The 24,296-nt window shown below is 33.7% G+C and overlaps 3 protein-coding genes across 4 annotated transcripts; all 3 read left to right on the forward strand.

Annotated features, from left to right (window-relative positions):
* Positions 1–1,624: 1,624 nt before the first annotated feature.
* On the forward strand, positions 1,625–8,052 carry LOC122580554 (glycosyltransferase BC10). 2 transcript variants are annotated; one of them, XR_006320821.1, is made up of 11 exons: positions 1,625–2,383; positions 4,031–4,147; positions 4,310–4,410; positions 4,584–4,655; positions 4,769–4,850; positions 4,972–5,052; positions 5,750–5,788; positions 5,991–6,056; positions 6,650–6,799; positions 6,956–7,072; positions 7,162–7,243. XR_006320821.1 is itself a non-coding variant. In XM_043752825.1 (11 exons), the coding sequence occupies exons 1-11, from the start codon at positions 2,093–2,095 to the stop codon at positions 7,860–7,862; spliced, it is 1,176 nt and encodes a 391-aa protein (XP_043608760.1). In that variant the 5' UTR covers positions 1,631–2,092; the 3' UTR covers positions 7,863–8,052. The 2 variants fall into 2 exon arrangements, 1 of the variants encoding a protein (XP_043608760.1); XM_043752825.1 differs by lacking the exon at positions 6,956–7,072 and adding an exon at positions 7,815–8,052 and having other exon boundaries at positions 1,631–2,383; positions 7,162–7,290.
* Positions 8,053–10,633: 2,581 nt separating this feature from the next.
* On the forward strand, positions 10,634–14,352 carry LOC122579738 (probable galactinol--sucrose galactosyltransferase 5). Its single transcript, XM_043751963.1, has 4 exons — positions 10,634–11,935; positions 12,722–12,899; positions 13,118–13,485; positions 13,612–14,352. The coding sequence occupies exons 1-4, from the start codon at positions 10,748–10,750 to the stop codon at positions 14,179–14,181; spliced, it is 2,304 nt and encodes a 767-aa protein (XP_043607898.1). The 5' UTR covers positions 10,634–10,747; the 3' UTR covers positions 14,182–14,352.
* A 5,676-nt stretch (positions 14,353–20,028) lies between these two features.
* On the forward strand, positions 20,029–23,364 carry LOC122578929 (probable galactinol--sucrose galactosyltransferase 5). The gene is made up of 4 exons (XM_043750981.1): positions 20,029–21,171; positions 21,726–21,903; positions 22,074–22,438; positions 22,718–23,364. The coding sequence occupies exons 1-4, from the start codon at positions 20,029–20,031 to the stop codon at positions 23,294–23,296; spliced, it is 2,265 nt and encodes a 754-aa protein (XP_043606916.1). The 3' UTR covers positions 23,297–23,364.
* Positions 23,365–24,296: the final 932 nt, after the last annotated feature.

Genomic DNA, 24,296 nt, shown 5'->3' on the forward strand with positions numbered 1-24,296 from the left:
GTTGGATTAGTAGGAGGTTTTCCCCCGATTGGGTATTTGAAATAGGCATTTCTACTTCAAGTAAGCTCTCTAGTACGGACCCGATTAAGACAAAGTATGCTAGATGTCCCGTTGTCAAATCACGAAACGAAATTTCTAACAAAATTCACCTTTCAAAAAGTTTTATCAAATAGATCCAAAATATTGAAAATCTCAACATATAACTTTTATCATGTAGATTATGGTTTAACAAAGGTTAAATGGACTAACACGACTAACCTATGTAATAAGTTGGTTAGGTTTGGATACACTTTTTCGACTTTGATTATCAATTGTAGGTGAAGTTCAAGTATAGGTATATGAACACACCAACCCCACAACTTTTAACCCGATTACTATACCGTTGTCTCCATTAAAAATTTTGAAATATTGTAAGAAACAATGATCGCATACTAATAAATTCTCTAATAATAAGAATTAAAAGCATACTAAATATAATGGTTTCTTTTAAAAGGCCACCTTAACATTTTGATAGTCTAGGGTAATTCGATGGTTAAAAGCTATTGTAAGTTGACCCAACCTAGCCTCACGGAGCAAGACCCGTAAGTTCCTCGATCCGGTGAAACCCTATGAACCAGTATGCCTGTAGACACGACGATGAATTAATAGTAAAACCCGGTGCTTGTTAAGACTTAGAACATGGGTCTTCTCGAAACCAAAACTCTCATTACGATGACGAATTAATGTCAATCCTTCTATGAATGGATTGGCTAAATATAATGATAAACAACAAGTTAAACCTACTACAAGTTAAACCTAAAGTTTGTAAGTCGAACTCACAGACTCATAAAATGTAAAAGTCTTTTCACTAGAATAATATCATGTGCATTTTTGAGTTTTTGTAAAACGTAAGCTTAGTGAAAGGAAAAGGAGTTGATGCGTGACATGAAAGTTGCATCTAATGCCAAAGGGTAGCAAGTTATCCTCAAAGGTAGCAACCTCTCATCTACTCTTTTTTTGGAATAATATGCATTTGTTCTAAAGCGATCGTACTTGCATTTTTAAAGCAACAATCAACATCCACACTTTCTTTCATTCTTTTTTGATTTCATTTTCTTCAGCTTAAAAAGTTAAATATTATACTCTGTATTGTTATGTTTAATATTTTGCTTATCTAAACTTGAAAGTAAAACGAATAAGCATATATCATGATCACTATTCGATTTAAGTACAAAGTTGACTCAAATACTCTATGCTTATTCTTGAGTAACTAGTATGCGGGAGTTAAAATCCGTGCAATTTGAATGAACTTTCTGATTTAGATACATGTATTTTAGAACTCCACTAATACCATTTCTAACTGCTAATATATATGAATATCATTTTAACATCAAATGCACTCAATTATATCATTTCATCTCATTATGATCACTTATATATCATCACCAAGGAACAACTGTCAAAAAAGTAGCTTTTAAATGCAATAAAACACCTTAAACCGTCACATTGATTACACATTAGTACTGTACATAAATAGAAACACAAACGTTAACAAAAACCTTTACACGAATACCATTTTTTTATTTTTATTTTAAAAAACCAAAAGCAACCTAAAAAAGTACTCGTACCACCCCTGACCTCTCTTCAAACCAACCAACCCATCCTTTTATTCTGTTTTCCATATCCACCATCATCATTATTACTTTATAGTATTTCAATTAATTATTTAATTAATTCGGATCAGCCGATTAAGACGGGTCACGAACCCACCCACACACATGATCACCCCATGTCCTCTCCCGTCCATTTTTATTAATGGCTTCTGGTAGCCTGCTGTACACCTACTTAACTTCCCTTAAGCATTTTCAGTGACCTCACACACAGTATCTCGATCTCAATTTCCGCATTTTTTTTTTTAGAAAAACCTAATTTTACTGGATCTCAATTATATATCTATACTCACACACTTACTGTGTGTGTTTGTAATTCACTTAATCTGCTAGTTAGTGAGTTACAAGTTTGTTACAATTCAGTTATTCACGCAGTTAGTGTGTGTAGATTTTTCGGGGGGGAAAATGGTTGACGTTGACTAAGAGTTGACTAAGTTAGTTCAATGAAGAAGAAGCAACAGCAGCAGCAGTCTGTTTTGCCTAAATTATTAACAAGGAGTAATAGTAAGAAATGGAAGACGAAAACATTTGTATTTCTATTAGTAGGTTTTTGTTTTTCGACTTTTTTGTTAATGGAAGCTCAGTACAGTCGAATTAGCGGCGGCGGCGGCGGCGGCGGCGGTGCTTCTTCTTTCATCTTCCCTGGTTTGTTTGTTCAGAAACCGAAAATTGCTTTCTTGTTTCTCGCTCGAAATCGCCTTCCGTTAGACCTTGTTTGGGATGAATTCTTTCAGGTAAATATATTTCTATTCATTTCAATTTTGATCAGGAGCTCCTTTACTTCATTCCATTAAATTATTACTATTAATACTTCACTAAACAGTTGAGTTTTAAAAAAATATTGAATTACAATCGTAGGGGCTGTAGTTAGCGTGCGTAAAATAAATCGTACCTTTTATGTGAAAAGCGCACCCTCAGTTTTATTGGTAAAAGTACAGCTATTTTATGCATGTTAACATACATAAAATATTTTATGTATGTTGTGAAAATTGAATACCCTAACATACATAATTTAGCTCCCAAAAGATATAAGGTTATCCAGTTTCATATCGGCTTTCTATTTTTAGAATATTGTTGACAGATTGTTTCAGTTGGATCAAATTCAGATATGCACATCCATGAAAACTGAATAGGATGTAGTTGTCAATGTTTGAGCTAGATTGATCTATTTCTGCATAATCAGTTGATCTTAAAAGTGTTAATTCTTTTTGGTTCATGAGATTAAGTGATTAACTGAATCTTTCATCAGTTCAAATGTTTTTTTTTTTTTTTTTTTTAAGGCAAATAATTCACGCACATTTTAATTCCTACCGCCACAATCTCTGGGTTATTGGGCTATCTCTATACCGCTAGGGTAGAAAACTTGTCATCATCAAGTGTATTTAGAGAACCTGATTCTGTTAGGGTTATATAGTGCTTAAGGAAATACCGAGGAGCCGGCTTAGTGGAAAATTTGAAAGGAAAGTAACTCTCAAACATTTGTGTAGGTCCAAGGTTCAAATCAAATCAACTGCAAAGTAGGGACCATGCCCGCCTTCGTGGGGGAAAATTTACCAATTTTATGTGGAGGGAGCACTTTATATATACCGCGTGGATTGATACCATAGTGACAATAATTTTTAGATATACTTTATTTTAAGCTTGTGCAAAATGTAGTTCCAAGACCTCAGGGGAGAGGATATTTTGCTTTGTTATCATTAAGATTTTGCATATCTATACTATATTATAAAGCAGATTCCTTCCAGATTTTCAACATTGAATTGAAATTTTCAATAGTGATTTTAAGTACATTCCCAAAATACCTCTCTCATCTATTCTATATTTATCTAAAATAACCATAATACCCTTTCTCTCTCCTCAAATCTCAACCAATCATCTTTTTTTTCTCTCTCCTCCATAAATCATTTATTCCTCCAATTCATTCAAAATCTTTTATCTCAAAAATCATACGTCGATAAATTATAAAAATTATATGGGTGTTCTTAAAATTTCATGCTCTTTCATTAGAGATGTCATTCGATATACTTTCGACGAATTTTTAAATCCGAGGGCGGAGGCCGTATGCATTTGACTATCACACTCTTTGACTAAGCTATCACCCCACCATCTCACCGCCGCAACGCACGGGTACTTACTCTCATACCTGTTAATTACTGACCTACTAGTGGCTACCAAAGTGAAAATGGTAATTATGAAAACATTTTTTTTTATTCACTTTAATTTAAGTTTTTGTGCATAATTTAGTTTCAAGACCTTAGGGGAGGGAATATTTTGCTTTGTTATCATTGAAATTTCGTTAAGTATACAAAAATACTGTTTGATTATCTCATTGCAAGTGAAATGCACGTTCTTATATTTAAGAGAATTTGTTTCTTTTGCAGAGTGAGAGTGAATATCGCTTTTCAATATATGTTCATTCTAGACCTGGTTTTCTGCTTAACAGATTAACAACAAGATCTAGGTATTTTTTGGATCGTCAAGTTAATAATAGCATACAGGTTTGTCTTCTCCTTGATTCTTTTATAAGAATTACATGCTTTAGCTGCTTGTTTTTTTACTCAATCAATTTATATCCTTGGTCAGTTTGAGAGTTTGACAAACTCTGAAGTTTTTCCAAATCTTGGTGCCTATTAATATGTAGTCAATATGCCTCTTATTAGATATATTGGGGAGAAGCAAGCATGATACAAGCGGAGATTATTTTGCTCCAACATGCACTCATGGACCCTTCTAATGAACGATTCGCTTTCCTTTCAGACAGGTGTAATATAATTTCTATAGCTCCAAGAGAATTTATTTCGTATAACTGGTCTTTAATAGGGAGAGCTTTACGTTTTTCTGTACTTCGTAGTCATTTACTTTAGTATATAAAGGTTATAACTATTTGCTTTATTAACCTATCGACTACACTAAAGCTTCATAATCTCTTTGCAGCTGCATACCTTTGTACAATTTCAGCTACACATATGATTACATAATGTCTGCTTCAACTAGCTTCGTGGACAGGTATTGCTATATATAAGCTGCATGGTTTCAATTATTTGTTTTTTGACGATTTATTACCACCATTGCAAAAGCCTACCAAATGTTGATTTTATTATGAACTTAACATCGATCAGCTTTGCTGATACAAAGGAGGGTCGCTACAACCCCAAAATGGATCCAGTTATACGTGTTCACCATTGGAGGAAAGGATCTCAGGTAACATTGCTGCCCATAGGACCAACCAACATGGTGTAGTATGTAAGCACTCTATTTGTGTGCTGGTAATAAAATTGCTATCTAATAACTTTTTGGGTACGTGTAATGTTTTTTTTTTCAGTGGGTGATTCTGACCAGAAAGCATGCAGAGATTATTGTAAGGGATAAGACTGTTTTTCCTATGTTCCAGCAGCATTGTCAGGCAAGTTATACCAAAAAGTATTACACACAATTGTTGGTGTTGTTACTAATCCAAGATATGAAAATCTTCTTACGAAGTTGACTTCGATTATCACCAATCTTTGTGCCTACTTAGAGTTGCTACTTGTCAATTGTGCAACTCCTTGAACTGATTATAAGGAAATTTTTTGAAGAGAACTAATAAACCCCTGAATTATAGATTGGCTCCTTGCATGAGCAATTGGTGTTGAAATATTTCAGCACCAATCCATTCACAACATAGATCATTTGGTTTGTGGATATTTTAGCCTTCATACCTTGCATGTTCAGTTAAATTTAATAGTTGACTCCACAATTTTTTATTTGTTTTATTTATAAAATCATTCGGTAACATGGATTCCCATATACCCGTGCAAATCAAACCGAGAGATTTTTTCTAAAAAGTACCAAATGACGTGGGGTTATGTTTGAAGCATGGGTTGACCTAAAAGGACTGATTTATGAAGTTTTAATATCATTGCTTTGGAGCTGTGTGATAAAAGGACTTGTGCAAACTTCATCCTATGCTGTGCCACCAGAGGATGTTCCCTGATAGTTTATATCTTTCATCTATACACTTAAAATACTTAATATTGCTCCAGACCTTGTCACGAAGACTTGGTAGTTTCTTTGATTGATTTTTACTGTGTCCATCATTAACTTTTCTTTCTTGCCTACAGAGGAAATCACTACCTGAATTTTGGCGGGATCGTCCTGTTGTAAGTATATTTTAATTATTCTTTTTATTTATCTGATGATTCTTTTCTGTTATGGCTGTATGTATCTATGGTAGCCATGTTGTCAACTGCAGAGAGGGCTTATTTGATAAGCTTTTCAATGAACAGCGAGTACCAAGCAAATTGCTTTCAGTGTCCATCTCAAAGTAGGTTCTGCTAACTGATCTTTTTGTTTCTTTTGCAGCCGGCTGATAATTCAAAGGAGCACAATTGTATACCCGATGAACATTATGTTGCTACATTACTTGCAGTAAGTTCATAGTATGTGATTAAGGGCAACTATCAGTAGCTTCTCACTTTAAGACATACAAACAACAGAACTCCATTCTATGTAGTAAAAAATGTATTTCTGGTGTTCATGAACTCCATTTAAGTACTAAAAGTTGGTATTGCGTGTGCCCATGAGGTTATAGAACACCCCAGTTATCAAAAATAATTAAATAAAAAATATTATGTTTCTTTCTTTTATGGATATGGGAATCACCAATAGCTTTAGCCTTTATGTTAAAACACATTAGTTTGAGAATTGACACATCAGAGCCATGCCTCTATTCCATCAAGTTCTTTTAAGTTGTACTATCATCTTGCGGTAATGACCTGTTAGCTAATTAAGTGCCAAGTTTAAGAACCCCCATAAGTAAAATTATCAGGCTTCCCGATCTTAAAGCTTTGGCCCATATAAAAACAAGTTACTCTTAATAGCAAAAAGGATTAGTTGTTTTGGCAAGGCTTTAGATATTTTGTTGATCCAAAATTTATGTAAAAGTAGTATGCTGCAAGAACTTGTTTCTGTTACTGTATCATCTTTCTTCATGGTTTATAATTTTGAACTTGCAATATCAGCATAAAGGACTTGAAGGAGAACTTACAAGGAGGAGTCTAACTCACACTTCATGGGATATTTCATCCAGCAAAGGTCGTGAGAGGCAAGGATGGCATCCTGTGACCTACAAATTGGCTGATGCTACTCCCATGCTAGTACAATCTATTAAGGTAAATCAAATATATATTATAAATTAATTTCACATCTTCTAGCAAATTAAGATCACATTTTTGCCATTTGACTCGCTCTGCTTAAAGTTATGCTGCATTTAGTATTTTCATTGGTTAAATTTGGTTCAATAGCTCATGATCCATCAATTTCTAAAGGGAAACAAATCAAATATGTCCTGTTGTAAGAAGACCATTTAGGGTCGACTTTTGTCCACTCTTGACAAGAGCGTTTACTCTGAATTATGGCTATATGCGTTGTTTCTGACAATTTAGGTAGTGCTATCTCTACAACATGTTTGTGGAATTAATACTAACAAAGTTATGTAGTTTGACAGCCACATATTTTGTATTACAATTTTCAGGATATCGATAATATTTATTATGAGACAGAATACCGGAGAGAATGGTGTACCAGCAAGGGAAAACCATCCCCTTGCTTCCTTTTTGCTAGGAAATTTACTCGACCTGCCGCTATGCATCTTCTTAATATGGTAACTATAATAACCAGCACATCCACATTATCTTTTACTGGTTTTATGTAGAGGTGGCAATTTGACTGTCTACTTGTGCACAAGTCAAAGTCAGTTTGGATTATTATTATGATTTTATAGAAAAATCCCATATAGAACATAAATGACTCAAAAAACACCTGAAATCTAATATGGTTGACAATATTAAGTGCCCACGGTTGCTCCTTTCTACATGTAGTCATGTACTAAAAAGTTACTCATTTTCACCCTTTTAATTATGTGAATGTTCATTTGTGTTTGTTGGTTTGCATTCGTTTGTGTTTGCTCATGAACATAAATGACTGAAAATGAACAACCCAGCTTTTTTAATGAACGAATATGAACAGTCTTATGTTTTTGAACTGTACGTCAAGTTAAATGAACGAACATGAACATGCTTTGTTCGTGTTTGTTCGGTTCGTTTACATCCTTACCCACACCGTCCATTTTGCCACCTCTAATTAAAATGAAATATGTCTGATATCTATATTTCTCTCCTTATCTAGTCTGCATTGGGGTTCTCTAAAGAAGCAAGTTACTCCATCACGAGGTGAAGTGTATAGAAGTTAGTACGTTTATTGACCTCCCAGGTAGGTTTTACTAGAAAAGTTACTACTTTGTTGTGTGTAGCCTGTAACAAAATAAGTGTCTTTTAGTATAGAAAATAGGAACATACAGCTACGAGTGAGTCTTTTTGTGTGCTTGTATATGTATTCTCTCATAATCTCATATAGATTTTTTCCCCCCAAGCGACTCGATTAATACCAAACAAGTAAAGCTGATACAAGCGAATACTGTAGGGGCAGCAGATAATACAAGACACCAATCCCTGCTATCATCAAATGAAATAAATTTTAGACCCATCATAACCTGTCCTATTAAAACAATTTCAAAAAACTGACATCTCATAAAGAGCATCACAAGAGGCCGACCAACTTTTAATCTAAAGTAGTTTATAACAAGCTTGAGGTAAATGACTATCATCCTTCGTTATATATACATAAAAAGTCCGCACCAATGGCATTTTTGCAAAGTTTAAGAACTTGTACCGAATTTTCATTTTTCAAATTCATACAAACGTATACTTCAGTCTTCAACCTAGTGTCAGGATCCTGGTCTCCTGCTTCTTTGGTACAGAGATTTACGTGCAGTTATTTGAAAAAGAACGTTACCTAAAAGTATAACTGCAACAAAATTTCACGTGTGAAATGTACGTGAAAGTATATTGTCATAATTGGGATTTGAAACAACAGAAAGTAGCTGGTTGTTTCAGGTGTATTGGTTATCACTTATTAGAGTTTAAGGTTTGTGTAGTTCGGTCCGGTTGCAAAGAAGGCTTATCTTACTAGGTTTAAGATTTATTATTCACTTGATTTTGATATATAAAATGTTTACGAGATTTTCGCAATTCAGTATTCGTGTGAAAGCATATATCGTTAATAAAACATATATTATATATTATCCTATATAAATAAGAAGAAAACATTATCCAACAATATATATTGTTATTGTTAATGTTAATAATTTGTTACCGTGTCAGTTTTACCATATTTTTATCATTGTTAACTTATATAATAATATGCACTTTTGCCATCTATACAGTAAAATAAAAACCGTCCAATTTATTTGTTCAGCAACTCACCGTAATAAAGATTGATAGTGAGTGACAGAAAAGTCAAAAAGGTAGAAGTTTAACTACTAACTAATGAATAAGTCTGATATTAACGGTTAGACTTTGACGAGACTTAGCTAACTATATTTTAACTGAGTCACGTCGTGAGGAGGTCAGTGGTCGGCACCAGATGGGTTAACTTATGGATTAAGTTAAGAGTCGTGTCATCTGTTGATTGTTACCACCACACAAGTCTCGTTGGTAGTCGGTGTGTCTGGGCCCAATTTTTCACAAAGCCCAAATTCATGGCTCAAATAGATGCCCATTGCCCCTACACGAGTCACCATGACCAACCAGCCTCTAGGTGTGGTTTTAGTCTTCTAGATCTAGACCCCACTTCTATTATTTTAGGATAAAATTTTTTATCTATATACCCCATTACTCGTATAAAATAAACTAATTTACCTTCTTTTCAACTCTCTAACTTAAAAATACCCAAAATAACATTAATTTTCAACACATTCATAACTCACATACTAAATCTACGCAATATATCCCAAAAATATTTTTCAACCATATTTATCCAAACTATCTCTCCTTTATTCATTAATTTAAATATTTTTATCTAATATCTCAATAATACTCTTAATAAACTTATTTATAAAAGATACATCATTTAACCATAAAATAACTACACTACCATTTACATCAATTACTTTTAGATTAAACCACATCGTTACCACCACCGTCACCATCATCACCGGTTGCTGTCACCGCCGTCGCATTGCGCGGATAGCATCTCGCAAGAAAAAATATATACTTAGAGCTATAGCATAAAGCAACGGGCCATAGTCCTTAGGACTGTCGTTTGTCGTGTGAAGCTCTCCACTACGAGTACAATGTGACTCGTGACTCACGGTGTGTGCAACGAATGAAACTCATCTTTTTCTCCCTCCCCAATCTCATATTAACATTTCGAATAAGGAAAAAGATAAGTGTGTATCAGATTAGTAATTTGATTAGCGATAGATATTGTATAGAATTTGAGGTTGAGTGGGAATCGGAGATTTTTACGATATTCGCCGACAAGGGATAGTGGTAGTGTATGTTTAAAAATATGGATTCTTTTTATGATTTATCAAGTTTTCTATTTATATTGATTTTTTTATATTTAGTCAATAGAATCTTTACACGCCTCAGTGATGTTTAGTATTTATTTGATTATATTGTATAAACATATTTTGATATCCTCACAAACAATTCTACGGATAACTTTGAGTGTCAGAAAGTTAATTTTACGGATAAAATTGAGAGTCATAAGTTAAGGACAATACGTCAAAACCTCGACGTGTTGGGATACTGATGATCTTACCCTCAAAGATACAAGATCTTTTTCCTATTTTGTAATATGCCCAAAAATGATGATGTTATATATATATATATATATATATGATACAGTCTTCTCTTTTTGCAAGCTAACCACCATCAATTACGTACATTAACCATGATCGTATTGTTAAGATAGCGACACGCTTTTTGGGGAACTTTTTGATCTTTGACTATATGTTTATTAGAAAACAATAAGAAAGTTTATATACTATATTATAACCATAAAACAAATAAATAAATAGACACGCCGACATGGTAGGAGACAACGAACTTTCTGGTATTTACATCCAAGATCGCTATAAATTCATCACTGACTACCACCAACTTCTCACCCAATCACAACACACATTGTTTTTGCAACTTGCATACCCGCAACCTTTTATTACATTCTTACTAACACACACACACCTTTACAGATATTTTGTATTTTCATTAATAATGGCTCCTACTTTATTTGAGATAGAATCCAATGGTCTAAACCATGCACCTATGGTGACGTTGGTTGGATCAAACTTCATGGCAAATGGCCATGTCATTTTGTCTGATGTGCCTTCGAATATCACTACTACTTGTAGTGAGGATCCAAGTGGTTGTTTTGTTGGTTTTGATGCTTTGGAAGCAAGTAGTCGACATGTGGTTCCTATTGGAAAGCTTAGTGGTATTCGGTTCATGAGTATATTTCGGTTTAAAGTTTGGTGGACTACTCATTGGGTTGGTTCAAAGGGTCGAGATCTTGAGCATGAGACACAAATGGTCATGCTCGAGAATTCTGACTTAGGTCGTCCTTACGTTTTGATACTTCCTCTAATAGAAGGTCCTTTTCGGGCTTCTATTCAGCCTGGAAAGAACGATTTTATGGATGTTTGTGTAGAGAGCGGATCCACACAAGTATCTGGCGCTTCTTTTAGAAGTGTCATTTATATGCGGGCGGGGTCCGATCCATATATTTTAGTCAAAAAAGCAATGAAAGTGGTTCGAGAACATCTTGGAACGTTTAGACTATTAGAAGAAAAAACACCACCCGGTATTATTGACAAGTTTGGATGGTGTACATGGGACGCGTTTTATCTCAAGGTGCATCCTCAAGGGGTCATGGAAGGCGTAAAAGGACTAGTTGAAGGTGGATGCCCACCGGGGCTCGTCTTGCTAGACGATGGATGGCAATCGATATCTCATGACGAAGACCCAATAGATTCAGAAGGCATGAATAGAACAGCTGCCGGTGAACAAATGCCATGTAGACTCACGAGATTTGAAGAAAATTACAAGTTTCGAGACTATCAAAGTCCGAAATCCGAGGTGGGCCGTCCTAATATGGGCTTGGGAGCCTTTGTTAGGGACTTAAAAGATGAATTCAAGAGTGTGGATTATGTTTACGTTTGGCATGCTCTTTGTGGATATTGGGGTGGCGTAAGGCCCAATATACCTGGGCTTCCTGAATCAAGTATAGTGAAGCCCGTGTTATCTCCTGGGCTTGAGAAGACAATGGAAGATCTGGCTGTTGATAGAATTGTGAACAATGGAATTGGGTTGGTCCCACCTGAGAAAGTAAATGAACTGTATGAAGGTCTACACTCGCATTTGGAATCGGCTGGCATTGACGGAGTCAAAGTGGACGTCATCCATGTATGTTTCACGTTATCTTTTCTCTTTAATTCTATATATACTTAGCCTATATTATTTTAGGGGAAAGGTTAGGTAAAGCATGTAGTATCTATTTTAGGTAAAACAGGAGATTATGTAAAATTTAGGGGAGGTTATGTAAATTTCAGGGAGAGGTTATGTAAATTTCAGGGGCTATATATGTTTATCAAATTCAAAGGTTTAATTTGTAACTTTTTTAAAGTGACAGTACCTAAGCTTAGGTAAAACCTGCAGTACGGATTATTTTATCATTATTTTATATTTTATGTTCGAAAATGTTTATCTGTATCTATAATTCTATACTTTTATATTCATAATTACTACAATATAAAAAAAATACCCTTCCATTTTAATTAATTAAGACTTTGAAATGACTATAGTATTTCTATTCATTATTCACTAATTTAATCATTTTCACCTATAAACCCATAATATCCTTAATGGAAAAACTTACAACATAAATCCTCCTACTCTTAAATAACCATATTAACCTCTCTAACATCATATAATTTACATTTACTACCACCGCTGCCGTGACAACCCCACCATATCTATAAAACTCTAGATTTCTAATACTATTTATATGTATTTATTGAGTTTCTTAAAATCTCATGCTTTCAATTAAGCTTGTTAATATTATGCAAACGGTTTGACAACTCTAGACTTCAAATCCTGCCAAAGTATAAGTTACGAGTAATATGAAATATATCCTTTAATTAAGGCATAATTTTTTAAAAAGTATTATTTTTGTTTTCAATCTATCGGCAGTTATTAGAGATGTTATCTGAGGATTATGGAGGAAGAGTAGAGCTAGCGAAAGCATACTTCAAAGCCTTAACATCGTCCGTAAGAAACCATTTTAAGGGCAACGGAGTAATTGCAAGTATGGAACATTGTAACGACTTCATGCTCCTTGGCACTGAGACCATTGCTCTCGGTCGTGTTGGTAACTTTTTCACCATTCCATTCTTAATTACTTGTTTCATTAAATAACTAACTTATTACCATCAATAATCATGTACCTAAGTTACTAATTAGTGGTATGTAAGATTTTGAAGTGATCGAATTGATTATATATAATAAAACTGTTAATACAATTAACTTTTGCCATAAAAGTGATTGTTTAGTTAATAGTGATGGAAAATATGAATTTGTTTATAACAGGGGATGATTTTTGGTGTACTGATCCATCGGGTGATCCAAATGGTACATTTTGGTTACAAGGGTGTCACATGGTGCATTGTGCTTATAACAGTTTATGGATGGGGAACTTCATACAACCAGATTGGGATATGTTTCAATCCACTCATCCTTGTGCCGAGTTTCATGCTGCATCTCGAGCCATTTCTGGTGGCCCGATTTACATTAGTGATACCGTAGGAAAACATGACTTTGACTTGCTCAAATCCCTTGTTTTGCCCGATGGCTCGATTTTACGTTGCCAAAGTTATGCCCTTCCAACCCGCGATTGTTTATTCGAGGACCCCCTCCATGATGGCAAAACCATGCTCAAGATATGGAACTTGAATAAGGTAAAGACTGAAAATCATTAGCTTGTATGACCATTTCGTTCTCAAAACCCAAGTGTCAATATAAATATCAAAACGAAATAGCAACAAAGTTTATTGTTTCTAATTTTTGGTTTATTGCTTGATTAGTACACTGGAGTTATTGGAGCCTTCAATTGTCAAGGAGGAGGATGGTCTCGCGAATCAAGAGTTACCAAATGCTTTTCCGAGTGTTCTCATCTTGTGACCTCAACGATTAGGCCCACTGATGTCGAATGGCAAAACGGAATGTCCCCAATTAATGTGGACAATGTCCAAACCTTTGCACTCTACAAGTTCCACGAAAAGAAGTTGATTTTAGCAAAACCAACAGATAACATTGAACTTGCATTAGAACCATTCAACTTTGAGCTTCTAATTGTGTCCCCAGTCACTGTTTTGGCCCATAACTCTGTCCAGTTTGCTCCCATTGGGCTCGTGAACATGCTTAACTCAAGTGGAGCAATCCAATCAATTGAAATCGGGTCGGGTGTTGATGGAACCTACATGGTTCGGGTCGGGGTAAAGGGTGCCGGAGAAATGAGGGTTTTTACATCCGAGAAACCAAGTGAATGTCACATTAACGGAAAAAATGTTGAATTTAAGTATGAGGAACATATGGTCATAGTTGAAGTTTCTTGGCCTACTACAAGTTTGTCTATGGTGGAGTATGTGTTCTAAAATTTGAGACCAATCTACCACGTTTGACTTTTTTAATTATTCTTTGTAATTTTATGTGACAACATTGTGATCACCATGTAAATATTTATTATTCATACTCTCTAGATATTTACTAGAGATTGTTGTAATGGTTTATATAGTTAAATATATTTTAATGTGAAATTTGTGGTATATATTGTTTAGTTTTGAAGTAGTTGAATGCTATATATTTAGTTCTTAGATAGTTCATTTTCCTAATAATAAGATGTTTATAAAATCAGTAATACAAGGCAGATACAAATGATGATGTGACTAAGATGCGTTTTTACTTTTTAGTCAACAACCATTAATAGTCAAAGATAGAACTTTCCAACTTAAGATGAAGCATTTTGTTGGGCAACGTAAACTTCAATAATCTATATTTATAATACCGATTTTTCTTTCATTTCTAAAGAGATGAATCATTTTACTTAAAACGAACATGTACCCACGCAATGCGGCGACAATAGTGGGGAACAGGGTCTGCTTTATTAGGGATTTTGGGTAGTTACGTAAGGGAAAAAAAACAAAAAAAATCCAAGGACAAATAAGGTATTTCAAAAACAGAAATATTTAATAAAGAGGACTTTGCTTTATTAGGGAGTAAAGATGTTTCATACAATCAACACACATAAAATTTAATTAACATGATCTATGGAAAATATCTTTAATTACAATATCATCTTTCGACTCCTAAAATAAACATATTATCTATTTTACCTTAATTTCACATACATCAATAACACACATCATTTGAGGCGACCGCAACCACAACCAGTCACCGCCGCCGTCACTAACGCCACCTACAGGCTACAGGCCACCATTGACGCCGATCACTAAGGCTCCAATCTAGTAATTTATCATTAGTATACTAGCTTAAAGATTGTTTATAACAAATGGAGAAAGATTTTGATAACTTTTTTAGCTCCATCATCATCAACATTTTAAGATATGCGAGTAATGACGGCGTGAGGGGATGAGAAGGATCAGGGAGAAAAGAACAATTTTATTTTGGTATTTTATTAGGTGATTTAATGTAACAATTCATTGTATATTTTGAAAAAAAAATATTACTGTTATTATTATTATTATGGTTATTTACTGAAATGGTACCTGGACTATTCACCATATTACTGTTTTCATACCTAAAACTTTAAAATTACTCTCATCATACCCCAACTTATCAATTCTCCACTCGGACGATAACTGAACCTGACGGGTGTCAGTTTGGCTGTTAATTTGGGGTATGACTACCGTAAATTTTAAACTATAGGTAGGTAATCAGTAATATGGTGCATAGTGCAAGTGTCATTTATGTAATTAACCATCATCATTATTATTATTATTATTATTATTATTATTATTATTATTATTATTATTATTATTATTATTATTATTATTATCATGGTTGTTGTTGTTATTGTTTTAATTACACAAAGTATTATTTAAGAATAGATCATTTTAAAACTCGAATTTATTGCTAAAAATAAATAAATATGAAAATACACAATTAAAATCATCATGGATCTATAATTTGATATATTAATAGGTTTTAATAAAATAAGTTTATATAAAATTAAAGAATTCTTTTATAAAATAAAAGTAGATATTTAAAATAAAATAAAAGTAATGAATTTGATATTTGTTTTTTAATAAAATAATATTTTATTTTATAAAAGATCATTTTTAGTACAAAGTTTTTATTTTATAAAACTTATTATTATATATTATTATAAAGATTTGGATCATTTGCTCGCAACAGAAAATCTAGTTTACGTTGTCTTATCCGGGTCCGCGCTAGAAAGTCATCTCACCATCAATACCTAGTAGGAGTAGAAACCCTCAACCAAAGTGTCAGAAACAGTGGCGTAGCCAGAAATTCACTTTTGGATGGGCAAAAAAAATTTTGATATAATTTTTGAATCAAGAACCAAAAAGTATTATAGTAGATTTAATGTGCATAAACAAATAAAATTAACTTTGATAATTCTGGGATTTTCATCACAATTTAATAGTGTTTGTTGAAATGAAATAAGTAATAGATTTAAATTTAATGTGCACAAACAAGTAAGATATAAGTGATTAACGATTAAACAATGCTTAGCCTCAACTTACAATGTCCACATTTATTAACAGAACTGATATGAGTAGGCAAGTAGGGTGAGCCAATATTGATTTAGATGGACTTACATATATATATCTATAAACAATGTGTAATTATCTCTAAACATGCCAGGGTGGGCCTTGGCTCGTCTAGTTCCCAACGTATCGTCACTAGCCCGAAGACACAACATTTAATAATTATTATTACTTCAATAATACGGAACCAATAATACAGTAATTTTTTACAATAAGTTTTATAATTTTTCTGTTGTGAAAATATTTAGACAATGAACAAATTCTTTAAACCCCATTGGCCAGAGATGTTTCATTAAACCTGCTATGCAGGGCCCCTGGGGAGTTTACTCCAGGTTCTTGAGTTTGAGCCTTAGTAAGTCCTGCTCGACGGTATTTTTCAATAAAGAAGGTGGTATAGTGAGAAAGACTATTTAAAATCCGCTTAATACAAAACCTTTTCATTATGCGATTAACACACATCATACGCGCCTCAGAATTTACTTGTAAAAAAAGACAATGAACAAATTCTAGAATATTTTTATTTTATAAACAACAAACTATTCTATTAATTTCTAAACTACGCAAGTACCGGGTATTTTACTTTTATATAAACTAACAAAATAAGTATAAAGAACAACAAGAAGATGTTTAACTGCTAGATGAAGAGGTGCAAAACACATGTGACTTTTGACCTTCACAAACACACATATATATCTGAAAAATATTCCAAACAGATATCCAAGTCATAACATACGTGTCACCACCATGCATTCACCTCTTTATCTATATAAACAAACACATTTTCTTTTCTTTTTTCACCACCTCCTCGACATATGATCAGTTCTTTAATTCGATCAGTCTACACGTACACCCACAAACATACAAAAATAGTTAAAATGCCTATGACTAATTACTCTGTAAAATTCGACGGTAGTCCACACACGACCAACACAAACCACACGGGCCACTACCAATATCACCATGCAGGTACGCAACAGACTAGCTTCCTTACGTTATAATCATATATATCCATAGCTAAAAACTATATACATTTTGTGAAAAAAATTAGTTATTATTAACGTGCATAAAATAATTTATTTTTACCATAAAGTTAAATTAAAGTGTGAGTTTTTTTTATAAAAAATACATTATCTATACTCCTTTATAAAAATTATCTTACCCCCAATTTTAAAAAGTGTTACATAATAGTTACATACGGAGTTACTAAATTATCCTTAATAAATACACACTATGGAAATAGTTTTTATAAATTACCAAATTTATCCGTTATAAATTAATTTACACTTTAAATCTTTATTTTAATAATTAATACTTTAAACCATTATCTAAATATTCCACAATCACCATTACATCAACTATACCACTTAACACTGCTACCACTACCAATAATATTGTCACCGACACCAAGACTGTCGTCTCTGCCGCCTCCGCCGCCGCATTGCGCAAGTTCCATGCTCGTTACACTAAAGCTGTAGTTAGCGGTTTTTTCCCCAAGTTAATTAATCACCATTAATTGCCTACATTATACATTGTACCGGATTTTCTTGTAAAAAATATGCTTGTTGAACTTTTTGAACTTCGACTATATGTTTATAAATAAACTAGACGAATACCCGCATAATGCGACGGTGTAGGTGGCGGTGTGTCGGTGGTGGCGGTGGCGACTAGCTTGTAGTGGCAACGGCGGCGAGTAAGGTAGATAGATGATGTAAAATAATTCATGTAATTTAAGGAGTTAATGAAGGTAATTTATTAATAAAAAATGTATGTTATAAATGTTTTTAGAGATTAAGAGATTCTAAAAATAGATAGCTAGTTTGTTTTATAAATAGTTATAGATGAAATGTTTATACATCTTATTACCAATCTCTTATATAAATAAAAGAAAATTGTTTCTAGAAGATTTTTGTAGAAAATTTTCTATGTGGCAAACTCACAATCTTTCCTACAAATGTTTTTAGAAATTATGACATCATATTTAAAATTATAATTTTAGCAACGTTTTAGTTTTTAAAAAAATTAATCCACTTAACACTATCTTAATTACTTTATTAATTTTCATATAATTTTATAATTTACATTTAAGTCTTGATGAAACATTAAAAAATATAGACATTTTTCTATTTATTTTCAAGTAAAAAGAATATTTTGAAGTAAAATATATAACTATATATTTTATTTTATTTTTTTACATGCTAGGTATCTTATATAAAAAGAAAGAAAAAATAGCTTGATATAAGAAGTTTAAATTAAAAAAATTATCATCAAATATATTAATGTTTGTTGTTTAAGTACAAATATATTTGATACACAAAAGCTTAAAGGTAACTATATGCATTTTGTTTATCAAAACTATAAAAAAATTGTACGTTGTAGTAAATAATCAAATAGATATTTCAGAATAGATTCAATCCATTTCGTCGCAACTTCAGCAGTGATGATCATACGTTTTTAAAAAACTTTCATTAATATGCCCAAGTTGAACCCGGGTTAATCAGCTAGTAATGAAAATATTATATCTTTGTCCCAATTAACATGTCATGCTTTAGTTTGTTTCAATTCAATTTTGCACTTCTGATCAAACAACTAGACATCATTAAATTCGTTTGACTAATTTTCCATAGTATCCTTGACTAAAACTTTAAGAACATTAAAAAAATACGAGTATACATTAAATATTTTGTAAAAGGATAAATCTTCCGGAATCCGAATACGTACATATATATGGTGAGATACGCCCTTACAAGTAATTTTAGTAGCTTTCTGGTTTTACCCCAGATCATGGGTTCGATTCTTTAGAGTGACATGTCTTGTGGGGTCGGGTTTTTTTTTTGAATTCCTTGTAACGACTTATGGTGTAAATCTCGTAGACTCGTAGTCTAGAGTACGTGCAAGGTTTCACCATTATACGGTGAGGTGTCCCATGATGTCGAATACTAACTGGGTGTTGGGTTATATAACTATTATCAAATCAAATCACAAAGCACGCGACGGAATATAAAATCTATGTAGCTAATTAAACCTCTCTATGATTGCACACACAACGTTGGAATGTATGTATGCTAGTACTTGATCACGAACCGAACAACCCTTTGTTACTACCTCCTTAATTCGAACCAAACAAAAACCCCGGAACCCTTTGTTTTGTTGAGACCGGTCGAACCAAGAGAGAGAGAGAAGAAGAGATTTTTAGGGTTTTAGAAAACCTAATGAATTGTATGTTAAAAACAATTAGATTAGGCCTCTATCTATAGTGTTTAGGAAACTTGATAACCAAGTTTAGGGTTTTGGAACCCCTTGATCGACCGGCCCCTCTAGGAATATTCTAGAGGGCCTCCTAATTGTTTCCTAATTCCAACTCTCCTTCGTTAAGTCCGTTAGTTAAATACCGTTAACTATTAACTCTTTTAACGGACCATCGTTAGTTTTTCGTGATCAAATTAATCAATAAATTACATTTAATATATTAATTAATTATAGTTACATTCACGTTAAGGTGTGACCCCGTAGGCTTAAATACTTTCCGGACATACGTTCATTTTACGTGATCATATTCTAACACTGGGTGTTGAGAAAAAAAGTAGTTTCTTTCAAGTTAATTTCCCTAAACGGCCGGTACCTACTTCAGTTGATATAGCAGGATCCAATGATGTCAGAGAGAGTGATGCTGTTAACCATGTTATTGCACCTATGGTGAAGTTGGTTGGATCAAACTTCAGGGCAAATGGCCACTCCATTTTGTCTGATGTTCCTTTGAATGTTAACACTACTTGTTGTGGCGAGAATGCAAGTGGTTCTTTTATTGGTTTTGATGCTTTGGAAGCAAGTAGTCGACATGTGGTTCCTATTGGGAAGCTTAGTGGTATTCGGTTCATGAGTATATTTCGCTTCAAACTTTGGTGGGCCACTCATTGGGTTGGTTCAAAGGGTCGAGATCTTGAGCATGAGACACAAATGGTCATGCTTGAGAACTCTGACTCAGGACGTCCTTATGTTCTAATACTTCCATTATTGGAAGGTCCTTTCCGAGCTTCTATTCAACCCGGAAAGGATGATTTTATGGATGTTTGTGTAGAAAGTGGGTCCACACAAGTATGTGACTCTTTTTTTAAAAGTGTCATTTATATGCAGGCGGGTCCCGATCCATATAGTTTAGTAAAAAAAGCAATGAAAGTTGTTCGAGAGCACCTCGAAACGTTTAGACTATTAGAAGAAAAAACACCACCCGGTATTATTGACAAGTTTGGATGGTGTACGTGGGACGCGTTTTATCTAAAGGTGCATCCTCATGGGGTCATGGAAGGCGTAAAAGGACTAGTTGAAGGTGGATGCCCACCGGGGTTTGTAATAATTGATGATGGATGGCAATCCGTAGCTTGTGATGATCACCTAATAGATTCAGAAGGTATAAACACAACAGCAGATACCTGCGAACAAATGACAATGGCATGCAGACTCACAAAATTCATTGAAAATCGCAAGTTTCGAGACTATCAAAGTTCGAGATCAGAGGGTCCTAAGAACGGGTTGGGAGCCTTTGTTAGGGACTTGAAAGAGGAATTTAAAAGTGTAGATTATGTTTACGTTTGGCAAGCTCTTTGTGGCTATTGGTGTGGAATAAGGCCGAATGTACCTGGGCTTCCACAATCAAGTATAGTAAAGCCCATTTTATCGCCTGGACTTGAGAAGACAATGGAAGATCATGCCTTTGATAAAATAGTCAACAATGGAGTTGGGTTGGTCCCACCAGATAAAGTTGACCAGCTATTTGAAGGTCTATACTCACATCTAGATTCTGCTGGCATTGACGGTGTGAAAGTGGATTACATTCATGTATGTTTCACGCTACCTTTTTTCTTAATTTGTAACTTATCATGTAGCCTAAGTTTTATTTTTCAAAGAAGTTTCTATATATGTGCTAATGAATAGTTTTAAGCTTAAGGACTATTAATTATATGTTGCTAAATGTATACGATATATGTTATGATGTATTAGGATTAAAAAAATAACTTGACTTTTGAAGTTGTGATTTTGTGAAAAATATGATATGAATTGTTTTTGATATTATCGATGGAATGAAGGCGTTATATAGCCACTTACAATTAGGCTGTGTGGTACAAGGCGTTACCAAGTACGCCTAGAAGTGGTCCCACACATAGCACGCCTTCTTCACCCGTCCATTTTATCACGCCCATTCAATTTTTTTCAAAGAACGCCCCTGGGGGCACTGTTCTGAGCGTTTCCGGGGCGTTCTGGGACGTTCCGAGGGAGAAAAAGTGAAATTGAAGGAGAAGAAACGCCTTGCTTCGTTCAGCCTTACACAAATATATCTCTAATGAATAATAATTACTATAAAACAAAATATTTAAAAAATTTTTGATTGACAGTTGCTCGAGATGTTATGTGAGGATTATGGGGGAAGAGTAGAGCTAGCGAAAGCATACTTCAAAGCATTAACATCTTCCGTAAGAAATCATTTAAAGGGAAACGGGGTAATTGCAAGTATGGAACAGGGCAATGACTTCATGTTCCTTGGCACCGAGGCCATTGCTCTTGGTCGTGTTGGTAAGTTACTTGTATGGTCACTTATCTCACTAAATACCTTAAAGTTACTAGTATAACATTAATAGTTGAATACATTATAACCATGAAAAATATATTCGGATAAAATAGAGTAGATTCTCTCATAAAAGTAATTGTTTAGTAATTGATGCGTTTTGTTTTAATAATTACAGGGGATGATTTTTGGACTGATTCAACGGGAGACCCAAATGGTACATTTTGGTTACAAGGGTGTCATATGGTGCATTGTGCTTATAACAGTTTATGGATGGGGAACTTCATACAACCAGATTGGGATATGTTTCAATCCACTCATCCTTGTGCCGAGTTTCATGCTGCATCTCGAGCCATTTCTGGTGGCCCGATTTACATTAGTGATACCGTAGGAAAGCACAACTTTGACTTGCTTAAGAGCCTTGCTTTGCCCGATGGATCAATCTTACGTTGCCAAAGTTATGCCCTCCCAACCCGGGATTGCCTATTTGAAGACCCGCTTCATGACGGTAAAACCATGCTCAAGATATGGAATTTGAACAAGGTACATATCTAAAATCATTATTTTCCCCTTTGTTACTATCCGTAATTGTTTGCTAAAGGTCCATAGCAAACTAAATATTAGAGATGACAAGATGAGTATTTTGGATAACAGGTTAAAACAAGCCAGCCAATTGGGGTTGACCAGGATGGACCTAGCTAAAAGACCTTTAATCAAAAGTTTATCTTTACAAAATTGATTAATATTTTGCCGAACATAATGTCAAAATTGTTTACCTATCATAATCCTTTTTTTAAATTTTTTGGTTTATTGTTTGATCAGTTCACTGGAGTTATCGGAGCCTTCAATTGTCAAGGAGGGGGATGGTCTCGTGAAGCAAGAGCCAACAAAGGCTTTTCCGAGTGCTCTTGTGTCGTGACCTCCACGTTTAGGCCCACTGATGTTGAATGGCAAAACGGGAAATCCCCAATCAATGTCGACGATGTCCAAGCCTTTGGAATATATATGTTCCAAGAAAAGAAGTTGATTTTAGCAAAACCAGGTGATAACATAAAGATTGCGTTAGAGCCATTTAAGTTTGAGCTTGCAACCGTCTCCCCGGTTACTGTTTTGGGCCATAACTCGATCCAGTTTGCTCCGATTGGGCTCATAAACATGCTCAACTCTGGTGGGGCGATCCAATCAGTTGCATTCAAGTCAGGTGTGGATGGAACTTGTATGGTTCATGTCGGGATGAAGGGTGCCGGAGAAATGAGGGCTTTTGCATCCAAGGAACCAAGTGGATGTTACATTAACGGAGAAAATGTTGAATTTAATTACGAAGAACATATGGTCGTAGTCGATGTTTCTTGGCCCACCACCGATTTGTCTATGATCGATTATGTGTTTTTGGATCCATGAAAACGTAAGAGGATAATTTTGAAGTCTTTGAACAACTAATAAGTACATTATTCATTAAGATTTTTGAGGATCAGAGTATGTATAAAAATCTTTGTATCATGTATGATTTAAATTTTATAGATATGAGATTTGAAACCTTCGTTATGATATATTTATTATTATTGGATATTATATGTTAGTTTCATATATTTTGTATACTTTTACTGTTAGTATTTGTTTGATTGCATATTTTTGCATAGCTGTGTTTATAATTTTTACCGATGATAATGAAGTATTCAAGATGATAGTCATGTTCACCATTCTTAGAAATAAAACTAAAGTAATTATGATTATTTCTCTAATATCTTATTAGTTCATTTCTTTTATTTTATGTTTTTATTCATTAAATTGTCTTCAGTTTGTATATACTAAAAGTATTCTCATACAATGTGTCGAGTCAGGGACGGAGCCATAAATTATTATGTGAGGGAATAATTTTAAAATTTGTTTGTCAAGAGACATATTTAGTAATGTGAAGAAAAATATGGACCCAAGCTTGAGAATAAAAAATTGACCCTCAAATAAGTTATTACTCACACTGGGTGTAACACTCACATTTAAAAATACCATTTTTTTTTTAATAAATAAAGACCACTGTCAGACAAGGTCTTATTAAATGAAAACGTATTCAATCATAATATACGAAACCCAAAAAATATACTTTTTAGGAAATGATTAGCTTGTAAATATATCTTTTCTACATAACTATTATCATTATCATTTTTAGTTGTTTATTATAAATATATATAATAATTTGAAAGAAAATTTTAAAACCTTTCTTTATTCTTTTAATAAAAATCTATATTCCCCAATGAAAATATCTATTTCAAAATTAATATTTCGATGATAAGTGGACTTTTAAAGAATAAGCTTATAACAACGAAAGTAATATTTGTATTTATTTCCTACTTATTTTTTCTCAATTTTAAAGAATAATCATAAATATACCATTTAAATTGTG

This window comes from Erigeron canadensis, chromosome 8 (genome assembly GCF_010389155.1).
Source record: "Erigeron canadensis isolate Cc75 chromosome 8, C_canadensis_v1, whole genome shotgun sequence".
Classification (NCBI taxonomy): Eukaryota; Viridiplantae; Streptophyta; class Magnoliopsida; order Asterales; family Asteraceae; genus Erigeron; species Erigeron canadensis.

Coding starts and splice junctions, on each gene's coding strand:
- LOC122579738 (XM_043751963.1), top strand. CDS start 10,748: ATGGCTCCTACTTTATTTGAGATAGAATCCAATGGTCTAAACCATGCA. Junction 11,936..12,721: donor TCAAAGTGGACGTCATCCAT/GTATGTTTCACG, acceptor ATCTATCGGCAG/TTATTAGAGATGTTATCTGA. Junction 12,900..13,117: donor CATTGCTCTCGGTCGTGTTG/GTAACTTTTTCA, acceptor TGTTTATAACAG/GGGATGATTTTTGGTGTACT.
- LOC122580554 (XM_043752825.1), top strand. CDS start 2,093: ATGAAGAAGAAGCAACAGCAGCAGCAGTCTGTTTTGCCTAAATTATTA. Junction 4,851..4,971: donor ATTGGAGGAAAGGATCTCAG/GTAACATTGCTG, acceptor TTTTTTTTTCAG/TGGGTGATTCTGACCAGAAA. Junction 6,057..6,649: donor ATGTTGCTACATTACTTGCA/GTAAGTTCATAG, acceptor TTGCAATATCAG/CATAAAGGACTTGAAGGAGA.
- LOC122578929 (XM_043750981.1), top strand. CDS start 20,029: ATGGTGAAGTTGGTTGGATCAAACTTCAGGGCAAATGGCCACTCCATT. Junction 21,172..21,725: donor TGAAAGTGGATTACATTCAT/GTATGTTTCACG, acceptor TTTGATTGACAG/TTGCTCGAGATGTTATGTGA. Junction 21,904..22,073: donor CATTGCTCTTGGTCGTGTTG/GTAAGTTACTTG, acceptor TAATAATTACAG/GGGATGATTTTTGGACTGAT.